The sequence below is a fragment of the Ochotona curzoniae genome, unplaced genomic scaffold (assembly GCF_017591425.1).
Source record: "Ochotona curzoniae isolate NIBS_2020 unplaced genomic scaffold, NIBS_Ocur_1.0 contig_64, whole genome shotgun sequence".
NCBI lineage: Eukaryota > Metazoa > Chordata > Mammalia > Lagomorpha > Ochotonidae > Ochotona > Ochotona curzoniae.
Genome location: NW_024466502.1, coordinates 24451131 through 24465487, shown reverse-complemented (window position 1 = coordinate 24465487; position 14357 = coordinate 24451131). Strand labels below are relative to the sequence as shown.

Here is a 14357-nt window from a genome sequence, read left to right as displayed (position 1 = left end):
CTGTTCTTAAAGACAATGCTGCCAAAACTCAAATCCAATACAGCTTCAAGGAACAGGCAGGCATTCACAGCCAGCCCAGTCTGTTGCCTTAGTCACACAGCCTGTTGGGGGAAAATGCATTATGCCCCCAGATCTTCTGCTGTCACCGCCAGTTCTACAAAATCCGTTTTACATGCATACAGGCAAAAAAAAAAAAACAAAAAAAAACTAAGAACACAAACCAAACTCTGTAACAAGAGATTGGAAATTAGTTTTTGCATAGCTTCTGTTTCAGTCCAAGTTATCCAGTGATTAGAAGTTGATCAGGACTTAGAAAATGAGAGCCTACAACAGAGACTAACAAAATCTTTCAGTCATTCACAAGACAAAGTTCTCAAGCATGTACTAAATTCAAGACATTCTTACTAAGCAGACACATGCTGGTGTGTCATGTTGGTCTGCAGGAGCAATTAGGGATCTGGGAACTAGGGCTCAGCTGCTGAAAGCCAGTAACCAGATTGTCTTCGGAAGGATGAGACAAGGAAGCTGGGGCCCATCAAACCCACAGTTGGAAGGAAAGGGAGCAGCAATCACAGGAGGTAGAGGCCAGTCTGGCTTTACTGCCAATGAAGCATTAAGAAGGGGAACATGAGAACAAACCACTACAGTAATACCAGAAACCCAAATGGATGAACAGCGTGAACCCCAGAGGCCTGACAGCATACAAGACACAAACCTGATTCCGGCCTCCTCTGACATGCCACTCTCCACTCAAGTGCCACTTCTGAGACACCAAGGGCCTTCAGAGAGCTTCAACCACTCCCTTAAATCCTGGATTCCCATGCCTGTCCCACGCCTGCATCAGCCACAGTGAGGAGCAGCAAATCACAGCAAGAGCATTACTATACCAACCACCCATCATACTTGTGGTTTAGCACAGAGAGCAACTCATGAGCTGCCACAGCACTTGTGAGGACACTGTCACAAAATAAAAGGCATGGATGGCATCACCTTCTAGAAGAGGGTTCATACCATACAAGAGGAATGAAGCAGCTCAAACTCCTTGGTAAACCATTTAGACTGTCTGTTAAGCATGAGCCATTAGCTGGGTGCTGATAAGGAAATGCAGTGAGAAATCAAACCTAACATCAAGAAGAAAATGCACAGACCATCATAGACAAGGGCAACAGTGGGGAGAGAAGTTAGGCCAATAATACGAGAAGCCAAATAAAGAAAAGTAATGTTAATATTCAGCCAGCAAAAAGAAAAGAGGGGAGATGGATAAGCAAAACAGTTCCTCTGGGAGTCAATAGGATTTGGTGAACAAGATATAGAAGGTGAAAGAAAAAGCATTGGGCTTTCTAAACTGGAGAGTTGAGTAAATGGTAAGAAATTTAAAATCTGTATATATATACAAAGAGAGAGAGAGAGATGATTGGTTTGAAGAAGGCAGGATATGGAATACGGTAGAAAGTTCAGTCTTAGCAGGAGGGGTAAGGGAGGGGAAAATGAAGGTGTTAGTAGCAGAGACTTCAGAGGAGTAGGCCCTAAGTGCAGAGAATGCCACACAATCCTACCAAACTCAGTAGGGCCAGCACATTCCAGGGTTGTATCATTGGCTCTCCTCGGCTCTCATTCTCTTTCTTTCCTTGGGTGTTCCTCCAATCCCTGCCTTCCACTATCGTTTACTTAATCAAAACCCTCAAACGTTGACCTCAAGTCCTAACCTGAGTTTATTGAACAGCGGTCAACTCAATATAACACGTGCATGTTTCACAGGTCTGCTTAATAATCTAGGAGAACAGCACTCACCAGACCGAAGTCACTGGCCACACTGGAAGTGTGGAAAGCAAGAATGAGGCAAGATGACCATAACACACAGAAAGAAACCACAGCAGTGCTGCCTGGCTTATTTGCCTCTGTGTAAATTGCATGTGTTTTCCTGGGAGAAATGTTACAGCAAGGATTACACGCAAGTCCTTCAAAGAATGGGAATGGGATTTCTGAAGATGATGGTACACTGGTTTAAAAGGGAAACAGCACAAGTGGGATAGAAAGCAACACTTGGATAGGAAACAAAAAAATCAATATTTTTTAGTCATCTAAGTATAGTTCCAAGCCTGCCTTGTGTATGTTCTTTCAAACTCCAGTGTTCCCATAATGCAAAGGAGAATAACTATACTATTAAGTCCCAAGGAAATAAAATGAAATAAGACCACAAAGAACAAAGCCGTTAAAAACTGAGGATAAGGCCAACAAAGCAAGAGTGGCTCTCCACTCAGTTGCTGTAAGCACTCTTGACTGGGTGGGAGATGTTACAGTGACTAAGAAAATAGGAAGTCAACAGTCTGCCTTCTCGCCTTCCTTGAGCAGCGGGAAAAGTAACAGCTCTTCTTTTCTTAGTCTTTTCCTCCCTTCTAAAAGTAGTCATGGTAATATGACTGGGTTTGTTAAACATAAGAAAGCCTCTAGCACTCAACATGGCCATGAAAATTAGAGTATCTACTGCTTATGTTGCTTTGAAATGGAAAAATGACATTTCTAGGAGACTCACTTCTGAAGCTTCATCTAGACGATGTAGGCAACAATGCATCAACAATACATTTGTTCACTTACCAGAGATTCACTGGCACACTGGAACACATAGCAGATATACTGGCTCAGCCCCGGTTCCACAGACTCCCGACAGATAAAGCCAAAGTGATCAACGTGCTTTATACCCTAGATGGGAGGAAAAACACGATTTGGGGCTTAGGGCAATCTGCTCTTTTTTAAAAAAAGATTTATTTTTATTGCAGAGTCAGATGTGTGCATATATATATATGTATATATATGTGTATACACACACACACACACACACACACACAGAGGAGGAGAGACAGAAAGAAATATCTTCCATCCCAAGTGTGGTCACTTCCCAAGTGACCACAACTGTCAGTGCTGTATCAATCCGAAGCCGGGAGCCACGAACCTCTTCCGCGTCTGCCACACAAGTGCAGGGTCCCATGGCTTTGGGCTGCCCTCAACTGCTTTTCCAGGGCACAAGCAGGGAGCTGGATGGGAAGCAGGGCTGCCAGGATTAGAACCAATGCCCATGTGGGATCCCAGTGTGTTCAAGGTGAGGACTTTAGCCGCTAGGCCACAGTGCTGGGCCTGAGTCTGTCCTTTTAATAACAGTATTGGAACCATCAGTTCTACACTCTGTCAGTTTCATGAATCTGTCCTTCACACTGACAGGCAACTTGACATCACAGCAAACCCACATGATGGCCTGATGATACACAAATGAAGGGTGAGAACAGCTAAGATTGTTTTGTTTCTGAGGAACACTCTGTGACTCAGGGCCACAGGAGGAAAAACAGGTATGGCAAGAGCCATGGCATCGTAAAATAAAACCGCAACTCTATGCTAACAAGGAATGCAGTTTTGAAGTTACTGACTTCTTGGTCAAATGATTAACCATAAACCCTATTCTTTTCTATGAGGGAGCTAAGAATCTAAGAAGTACACCTGACAATACTAGAATTAAATGGCATGCAATCACCTAAAGTATGCTTGAAAATACCAGCATATTTATCTACTTCTAAATAGCCAAGGAGCCATACTGTTCAAAACTGATAGATGTTGAAATGATTTCAAGTGTTGGTCCACATTCATGCATCAGTGTGCTTTCCAGGCAAGATAAACTCAGTAATATTTATTAGAAACATAAGTCTCATCAGTTTGAATACACATGCATCAATAAGTAGAGAATACATTACTATTTTAATAGGACATATTTTATTTGAAAAGCCAGGTAGCTAAGAATTTCACAGCTGTCCCTGAAATCCCCTCAATGTAAGTGAAAAGGAAAAACAGTCCTTAGAGTCACATGGATATGTGCTTAAGTCTTGGTTCAACTGATTTACTAAGTATGAGATATTTTGCTGGGATTATTCTAGAGTTATCTCTGAGGCTCCATTTCTCATAATAAAAAGTAGTGATGGGCTCGGCGCAGTGGCACAAGTGGTTAAGGTCCTCGCCTTGCATGCCCGGGATCCCATATGGGCGCCAGTTCTATCCCGGCGGCCCCCGCTTCCCTTCCAGCTCCCTGCCTGTGGCCTGGGAAAGCAGTAGAGGACAGCCCAAAGCTTTGGGACCCTGCACCCGCGTGGGAGACCCAGTTATTTTACAAAGATTTAAATATATATAGATAGATTATACATTAAAACATCAAAATGTGCTTCAAATTTTCCATTAATTTTAGTTGAAAGCACTAGCCCCCCTTTCATTCCCACTAAGAGCAAGCATGGCTCAGTAACACTCCCCCATTCCAGTGTACAATGTTCTGAGAACATCAACTGTGAAGGTATTTTCAACAGAACCCCACACACAAAATTCCCACCAATGGAGGGATCTGATGAAGTGATGTTGCACGGACGAAGCTGATTAATGTTGCTACTGGTACAAACACATAGGCACCTGGATAAAAACTACTTACCTTAAAAAAGAAAAAATTAATAAGGTGAACATGTTAGTGGCTTGAGCCTAGTCATTTCATGGTTAGTCATGAAACACAATTGAACTGATTTCTCCAAATAGCATGTTTGCTACATACCTGAGAACAAGAAGAGATGTCTTTAAAATTCTTTTCTAGAACAACTGATTTAGTGTCTGGACTGATAAGGTTAATCTCAAATCGTCCAACCTTAAAGATAAAAGCAATGAAATTAGTTCCAATTCACAAAACCCAATATGTGCTCTACACTTAAATATTTTAATGACTAAGAAATATTCAAATACAGTATACCAAACACACCCATTTCATACTCACCAACATCCAAACAATCAATGTTTTAACCCCAACCTTAACTTGCCGCAAAACATTTTTTCCCCTTATCAAAAAATAATGGGAATTAAATTGGCCTTAAATGGTAAGCTATAAAAAAAACCTTTTCACATTAGAAATAATTGTCTTTCCAAAAACTAGGCAAACTTGCATTACTCCTTAATGTCTGAAAGTATCAATTATTTCTATCTATACTTGCTTCCAAATGATCTACAAGATGACATGTTCAATTGGGCTAATCAGTGGGATTTAAAAAAAAAGACATTCAGAAATATTACTAGCAAGAACTGAGAACTGTTAAGAAAAAGAAGAAAATTGATGGCCTTAGGGGAAAATTTTAGTTAACATATTAAGGAAAAGACTACAGATGCTTTTATTACATTACTAAAGCTAAAAATATATATATAAACTTCTTAAAAAAAAAAAACCACTATACACTGGGATTGTCTGTCAAGGTATGTTTCGAAATTTCCTTAGCAGATCTTCTTCAAAATAGCACCTTTTTTTTCCCAAGAAAAACATCAGGTCAAAGCTGTGTCTTCAAGCTTCTCTGCTATGTGTAAACTGGTGTGTTCTATTCTGAAAATACATCTGTGAGTCTCTAGACTTTTTGATTCCTCTCTAGAAAAAAAAAAATCTTCTCTTTTCCCTATGCCAAACCACATCTATAAGATGCACATCTACCCGTCTGCACAAATTTGGTCCTCTATGATTCTGTTTAAAGTCTTTATCGGAGGTAATCAAGCAGAAGGGAAAGGTGGCCACAGGGATCAAGCAGAATGCCTTCATCATGGGGTTTTGTGTCTTTCCAACTTCCTCTTTCTCCTCTCCTGTCCTGCTGTGTTTGCCCCCTTGTCCCTTCTCTACTTGATGTGCGCTGCCGCCATGCCTTTTGTTTTGTTTTTCAGAGGGTGGACCACAGCAAAGTGAGACAATGAACTCTGCTCGTCCTGAACCCTGTGGACACATCAAATGAAGCAGCAGTAAGAGGAGCTGGACACCCAGTTGCTGTCTGGCCCCTTCTTACACAGTCTCCACTGGCACTGTCAGCCCTACCTGGAACAGCATCGTTCTGTTTTTCTGGGAATCCGAGGGCTGCACATGGCTGGGCGCACTTGCATGCCTCCTGCGCGGCTGTGCTATTTGGCTGCTCTCATGAACTTTCTTTTGCAGGACTCCGGTAACACTACTGCATCGAGACCGAAACTCCTGCTGTTCGTCGAAGCCAGAATCTTCCAAAATCCGCTCAGGGAAGCAAAGCCGAGAGCTGGGCTGTGTAGGCTGACTGGGTGCAGCGGGCAGTCCAGGGTGGGTGTCCATGTCATCTTCAGCTTCCTCTTGCAGGGTGTCTCTGGGGACCCGGGGCACTTCGGCCTCTGGAGCTACCAGGTCCTGGCTGGGGTCAGCCTGTAGCCTCAGGCGCTGCTGCTCATGCAGGCTGAACTTTTCGATGCAGTCATCAATGAGACTGGATGGTGCCTTCTTGTGGGTCACAATCACCTTCCCACAGTACAGGACCTCAAACTTCTGAGAGTTGTAAAAGGCATCTTCATTGTCCTTGCTGGGTTTGGCATCCTCCTTCATGGCGGCTTTGGATAATTGCCTTATACTGCTGATAACATCAGGGACCTGGGGAAAAGGTGAGAACCCTCATTTTAGCTGGACTGTTTAGAGATCATTTAAGCTTACCTAGACCTATTATCATCACAGGAATGAATTTTCATTCTACATGACAGAATAGAGAAGAAACAGACCCCACACAATGTAGATCACTGATTGATACTAACAAAACATCAAGGTCAAATTTTAAAAATCAATGAAAATTAACAGTAATATGTTTGTCCATTTTAAATAAATGTATCTCTGCAAAACTGTGAGAGTCAACAAGCCACTGCCTGTTTTAATAAGCTATCATGTAATTTTGATTGCTTTTAAGAGTGTTAACAGCGGCCAAAGCCACTACCTGAGATGGCAACAACCCATAGTATATTGCAGCTGCTCTACTTCTCATTTAACTCTCAATTAATGGCCTGGGAAAAGCCAGAGATGATGGCCTAAGTGTGTGGGCCCCTGCCACCCACATGGGGGACCTAGATGAAGCTCTGGCTTCTGATTTTAGCCTGGCCCAGTGTTGGCAATTGGGCCATATGGGGATTGAAACAGTAGATGGAACATCTCAGTCTCTCCCATTTCCCTCTGTAACTTGCCTTTCAATCTTTAGAACACTAACTAAATCTCAGCTGAAAGAAACCAAAGTTCCAATAATGGGAATAGTATCAATTTTCTGGTGAGGCAATGAAAACTCAGACACCCCTCATCAGCCTTAGCCCTCAGGGACAATGCAAACTGGAATCGCCATAAGCTCACATCCATGATGGCCAGCAACAAGACCGAGGGCAGCAAAGTAATGGTACGGGGACTCTCAGGCACCACACACAACACCTTCAGAAATCCGGCCATTGCTCAGAACCCAAAAGAATTATCTTAAGGACTGGAAAAATGAACGTGAAACTCTGAGCACCTTAGATCATTATCCTCTAAAACTGGACCCAAACCAATATCCATCAACAAGCGAATGAACCAAATGTAGTACATTTGCGACCAGCACAATGGCTCAGTGGCTAAATCCTTGCCTTGCAAGCACCAGGATCCCCTCCAGGCAACAGACCGTGTTCTGGCAGCACCACTTCCCTTCCAGCTCCCTGTTTATGGCCTGGGAAAGCAATAGACAATGATCCAAGGCCTTGGAACCCTGCACCCATGTGGGAGACCCATAAGAAGCTCCTGGCTCCTGTCTTCAGATCAGCTCAGCTCCAGCAGTACGACCACTTGGAAAACAAACTAGCAAATGTAAGATCTTCATGTCTCATTCTGTAAACCTGACCTGCCTTTCCAGCAAAAATATATAAACTATATTTTTTAAGGTTTTTTAAAATATCTTTTTAAAGATGTATTCATTTTTATTACAAAGTCAGATATACAGAGAGAAGGAGAGATAGACAGGAAGATCTTCCATCCGATGATTCACTCCCCAAGTGAGTGCAACGGCTGATGCTGCATCAATCCGAAGCCGGGAACCACGAACCTCTTCCGGGTCTCCCACGCGGGTGCAGAGTCCCAAGGCTTTGGGCTGTCCTCAACTGCTTTCCCAGGCCACAAGCAGGGAGCTGGATGGGAAGTGGAGCTGTCAGGATTAGAACCGGCGCCCACATGGCATCCCAGCATGTTCAAGGTGAGGACTTTAGCCGCTAGGCCACAGTGCTGGGCCCTATTTTTTAAAGTTTTAACAATTCAGTGCATTCATGAAACAGATTGCTTATTCTCCATCATCTATAGTTTACTTCAATAGCCTCTTATTGGGTTCCCTTGTTCCTTCCAACCTATTCTCAAAAACCAAAATTATCCTTTAAAACTTCAGTCATATTACTTTACAGAATCAAAATACTACACCCCAAACATTCTTAAGAGTATTAACAAATGTTAACATATCGACTGACTTGAGCTAAAAATGCTTAGAAAAATCAGATTCCAAAAGGGCACTTTGATCTTTCTTTTGCTTCCTGAATGAAGGAGATTCAACTCCCAAGCGAAAGGTGCTCTCCATGTGCCAGAAGGAAGGGATGCATTCTCATCACCAAAGGAATTCTACCTCCAAACGAATCCCACCCTGATAGATACGGTTCAACACCAACAGCCTTAGCCCAGACTCCGTTGTCTCATTACCATTTCGTATTTACTCATTTGTCTTATCATGCTTTCACATTGTTGTGCTACGCCCAGCCTCACCTGTAAGTTTTCTACCGTAACTGCTATTGGGATTTTACTCTTCTGGTGAAGTTTCCTACGCATAAATAAAAACTGCATGCTTTGAAGTGTTCCATAATCAGACATGCTTATCTTTAAACCTTCTAGCACCTACAAGGTCTAGAATTTCTTCTCCTGTGTAATTATTTGGGATATACTTCTACAGCACGCAGTTATAAAAGTCATCAGAATCCCTCTGTGCCAGTCTATTTCCGATGAAAAGTCAAGTTCACATACTATAGTTACAGTGACACACTCTGAACATGACCTGTCTCAAGGATGAAGTCCCTTGTTAATACCAACACGTGACTAGCTACCTGTGTCATTTTCTTCTTGCCTATAATACGGGACACTTTCCACTTGGCTGGGGCGAAAACCAAGGAGAGTGGACATACAGTCTCACAAAAGCAAAAAATGATTCCAACACGTTGTACAAAGTCCTTTAAGAGAATGTTCTTTCTCCTCATCAGCTGTATTCTATTAAACATTTATCATCTGAGTTTTATTCCAAGAAATCCCAATTTCCAAAAATACCTCTCTCTATAGAGTACAGAACAAGAAATATTATCGAAGGATTATTTGATATGTAAAATTTCTTATCTTGGTACAATATTAAAATGATTTTAATATAGTGCTAGTTTTATTCTACAAGTCAGACTGCAAATAAAGTTAATTCAGCATTAATTGTATCAAGTCCTCTGAATTATTGGCTTGTCCTTTTTTTCTACTGTCATACTGAAAACTCAGAAGTAAAAGCAGGTAAGTGGCTGAATTTCTCTGGTCCCTGCAAGCACAAGTGAAAGTCGGATACCTTACTGTAATTCAGTAAACTGCTGAATTTACACAAGTAAAGCTTGTTATCAAGTGGGTAATTTCATTTTCCGATAGTTTTGAAGAGTTAATTTTATAGCACCTAACAGCTTCTAGTTACCTTCTCTTCAGATTATGACCAACTAACATTTTAGAGCACCTGGGCTGCACACCTATAATACGTAGCTTTGCTTTGGCTTATCCTTACCTGAAAGACACTGTATCTATAGCTTAGCATCACACACATGCAGCCCACACCCGAAGGGACAGATACAACTTCCATAGTGGCAAAATGAGTATCTGAGAACCATGAAATCCTTTCTGAAGCAGTTACATAAGGAATCTGTCAGAAGCTGTGAAAAAGATCCCACCCCACCAAGAACTAACTATTAGGTGTATTCTACCCACAAGCTCTGCCAATCATTTGCTCAGTTCCTTTGGTGGATGTCTTAACTGTGAAGGAGAGAGTTTACTACACAGCAAATGAAAGGAAACCAGGATAGTCAGTAAGGTCCCATCTAGATCCAAATTCTGTGAATTTATGTTTAGATCAATGCCAATGTAGGTATAAGTTAACGCATACTCAGAAAAGGGAAAATCATCTTAATTATTAAACTAGAAATCACATAAACTGGCAAAATTATTCATACTATTACTTTTCAGTAACACACAATAATCCAATAAACAATAAAATCAACAGGAGTTGTCACAAGCATTTCATGACATTCAGAAAAATCACAGTGCCACCTATAGCTGGCTTGTTGCTGTTACACTTTCAGGTAACAACAAAACAATTTAGAGCCAAGTATCAAAACTCAGATATGAAAACAACTGCTCACCCTACACACCAAAGAATCACCACCTTCATATTCTGATGTTGTCCCTGACTACTAATAATCACACATTCCAAGAAATCATTACTATTTTAACAATTTATGTTTCACCTGACTTCCAAGGAAAATAAACTCCACAGCTACTACACACTGATGTTTACAGGCCTTTGCAAACACAGAAAAAGTCCAGATAGCAAAGAGCACTAAAGACAGATACCTTGGATGGGAAAGCCAGTGGAAACCTGCAGCTGACCCCAAGAGCTCCGACTCTGCCAAGTGGATGCCGTCTGTCCCAGCTCTGCATTCGCCCTTCACCACACTTAGGAAGTTTTCTCCTTCTCTTTAAATAAGGCAGCAACAATTACTGTATTTGGTAAGGAGCCTTTATCAGCCAGCAGCCAATTATAAAACTTCCTACAAGTAGCCGTTAGGGCTTCGGGAGTTAAGTATTTCCTGAACATGCCTGCAACCAGGAAATGCACAGATTGGTCAGGACTCAGAAGCCAAAGTTCCAGTTCTCTTTAAAAATCAACAGTCCTTTCGATGATGCTATTCAAACAATCACAAGTGTCTCACCCAGAGCGTATCATTCTTCCTCCTCTTAAGATCCAATGATACACAGATGGACTTCATTAAACATTAAAAAGGTATACAAAGAATACATGCATAAGTTTCCTGTTTTTAGAAAAATAAGTAGGTCAATTCTTATATAACAGGAGCTTAACTGCCTGACTTCTTATTAATCTTTGTATAATAATTTTAAAGAGCACAGACTCATTCAAGTGCAAAAAAATAAAAATAGAAGCAAAGCACTAGGAAACATATCCACTAAACTGAAAAAAAAAAAAAGAAAAAGAAAAACACGTGCCCAGTAAGAAGGAATAAAAATTCAGGGACGGTACAGAAAAGAAACATACAGGTTTTGGCAGTGACCCAAGTCTTCGGGTGAGGTGAGAGTCCCTTTCTAATTCTACTTTGCTTAAGAAATGATTAACATTAGTTTACACACTGTTCAAGAAACCTGGAGGAAACAGTAAGAATCTAGTGGCATGAAAAAGGTCACTAGTTTAACATGATGATCATTTTTGGTCACTGAATGTTACTTCCATTTGACTTTAAAAAAAAAAATTCCTCTTCCAAAAGTGGAAAATGATGGGAAGGTGTCTACACACCATGGAGCAATCATTTATATTCCAGAGAACCTACGATTCCTAACTCCTTCCAAATCCCAGTTTCCTGTCATTTGAACTGTTACCGTAAAGTACTCTACAGATTTTTTGCATTTGGTTAAAATACCTAAGCTTTATTTTAAAGTTTCCTCACAATAAAATGAAATCTGATTTTGCCTAGTTCTAGATTCAAAATAGTGTAGAATTTAAAATACAATGATTTTGAAACTCGCAAACAGGGTTGATTCTAATTTCCTGCTAATGTGCACTTTGGGAGGTGGCACCCATGTGGGCACCCGGGGAGATTCGCATCCATGCCAGAGACCCGGGCTGAGGACGTGGCTTTGGCCTGGAGAATGAAGCAGTAGGTGGGGAATCTCTCCGTGTGTGTGTGTGTGTGTGTGTGTGTGTGTGTGTGTATGTGTGTGTGTGTGTGTGTGTGTGTGTGTGTGTGTGTGTGTGTGTGTGTGTGTGTGTGTGTGTGTGTGTGTGTGTGTGTGTGTGTGTGTGTCTCCCCACCTGCCTATCTCTCAAAGAAACAAAAATCTGAAACCACGGCACTATAAAACTAAAGGACTTCCCTCAGTGATCAGTGATACCCACTGAAACCACGGCACTATAAAACTAAAGGACTTCCCTCAGTGATCAGTGATACCCACTATCGTGCTTCACAGCAGTGGAAACAAATGGTTCACATCAAAAGTTAAACTAGTAAGGAGGAAAATGATGCGATTAAAGAGCCTGAACTATTGGTGGCCAAAGAAAGCAGAGCACAGTACTTCTGTGACTTAAACCAGAGCCAGACAAGCAGTTGTGCTTTTGATCCTTGGGCTCTGAGCCAAGGACAGTTTCCTCTCAGCCCAGGCTTTAGTTCTCAGATCTCTTTGCCTGCAACCCCAAATCTATTTGAAGTCAAGCTCTTTTTTAACTAGAACGCCCTTATGCGAGTCTCCCTGATCATGTGGCAAAATTCCTTCCACGGAGGACAGGACTTGTGTCTTTTTATCCTGTGACTGCTGCAAATTTCCAGAAGTGATCAGACAAAAAAAAAAAAAAAACACATGAAGAAATCTGTTAGACTGTGGGATTTCAGAGAATATTTCAGAGGTATCAGGAATTCCCTGAGAAGTGGCTGCATTTAGTAAGAAAATAGATGGAGTAGGTGCTAGAAAGGTGGGTGTGAAGGAGCAAGAAAAGGCAGGAACCTTCAAACTCCCTCTCAAAAGCAAAATCGTGACTTGCTTTGGATTGGAAGGGCAAAGAGATAGCAGGAAAGAGATACACAGAAAGAGAGAGAGAGAGAGAGAGAGAGAGAGAGAGAGAGAGATCTTCAGTTAACTTCCCCAAATGCTGGTAACCACCAGGGTTGGGCCAGGTCAAAACAAAGAGCCTAGAAATCCCACTCTTCCACCCAAGTGGCAGACTAAACACCTGAGCCATCACCTGGTGCTTTCTAAGGTCCACAACAGCGGGAAGCTGTATGCTAAAACCAGAGCAGCACACTCAAACCAGGAACTCCAGTGTAGGATGTGGTCAGCCCAAGTGCAGCCTAGGCACTGGACCAAACATCTGCCCCGGCCCCACCCTTAATCGTTATTTAACAAAGGCAGAAGTCTATACCACGTGGGACGTTAGAAATGTATGTATCAGGGCCCAGCACATTTGCTCAAATGGCTAACACTGACCCCTTGCAAGTGCCAGGATTCCATATGGAAGCCAGTTCATGGTTGCTCCATTTCCCATCCAGCTCCCTGTTTGTGGCCTGGGAAAGTAGCCAAGGATGGCCCAAAGCCTTGGGACCATGTGCCCAAATGAGAGACCAGATGAAGCTCCTGGCTCCTGGCTCTCGGCTTCAGATCAGCTCAGCTCCAGCCATCAGTGGCAAGTTGGGGAGTGAACCAGTGTAAAGATATTTCTCTCTCTCTCTCCTTCTCCCTGTAGATATGCCTTTCAGTGAAAATTTTTTAAAAATCTTTAAAATATATATGTAAATACCAGCAGTTGGGAGCCTCAGTGTAGAGCTTCCCTTCTATCCCTCTATTGCCTACAAGGAGCCAACATATCCCTCACAAGCTCAGAATTGTCACCTACAAGAATGGGAATCACAATGCACATATCAAAATTAAGCTGGGAAAGTAAAATTAAACATGCAAATGTGCCTGATACTGTGCCAGGACAGTAAAAGAATTCAACAGTGTTTCATTTAACTGAAAAAATATCCTGGTTGTGTTGTGTCAGGAGGTGGTAACAGAAGAGAAAAGCTGTAGCAAAATAAAACTCCCTCCCATTATGAAGTTTAAATTCAGGGAAGGCAGGGGAATAAAGGAGAATAAGATAATAACCAAGATGAGAGAAGTTAAGGGTAAAGTTTTAGACAATGAAAGTTTGCAAGAAGAAAAATAATCCAGAAAGGGGCACATTTGCAGGGGGGAAAGTTGCCATCTGGGAAAAAGAAATCCCTGTGAGTTAGACAACATCTGAGAAAAAGCAGAAGTCAACAAGGACATGAGCCCAGGGAATGTCTGAGTGAGCACACTGCATGTAGGGGACATCAGGCCCAGCGGCCTTGAAGCACAACTGGCCTTGCATGCTCGGGTACTGCGGGCAAATGGTGGGCTGAATGCCAGTGAACAGGAGATAAGGGGCAAGGCAAGTGGAGGGAACACTGGCAACGACTATCAGTCAGGGCAGGACATGCGAGGCCTCCAGCTTGCACTCTTGTGAAACAAAAAGCCACTGGGAGGATGCTGAGTGAGCATGGGACAGGATCTAAGTCAAATTTCCCTTTTTAAATATATATATTTACTTACTTTTATTGGAAAATCAGGTTTATAGAGAGAAAAAGAAAAAGATCTTAAGTCCCCTGGTTCATTTCCCACGTGACCGCAGTGGTCAGAGCTGAGCCAATCCAAAACCAGAAGCCAGGAGTTTCTG

At 42.1% G+C, this 14357-nt stretch overlaps 1 protein-coding gene across 5 annotated transcripts in view; it reads right to left on the bottom strand.

The window, feature by feature from the left end:
- Positions 1-14357, bottom strand: part of TBC1D4 (TBC1 domain family member 4) — a 164340-nt gene that overhangs the window by 75135 nt on the left and 74848 nt on the right. For all 5 annotated transcript variants that reach the window (XM_040991287.1, XM_040991288.1, XM_040991286.1 and 2 more), the window contains exons 2-4: positions 5864-6436; positions 4577-4666; positions 2596-2700 (exon numbers count right to left, since the gene is read on the bottom strand). In XM_040991287.1, coding sequence (XP_040847221.1) covers positions 2596-2700; positions 4577-4666; positions 5864-6436 — 768 coding nt within the window. The remainder of the gene's footprint in view (positions 1-2595; positions 2701-4576; positions 4667-5863; positions 6437-14357) is intronic.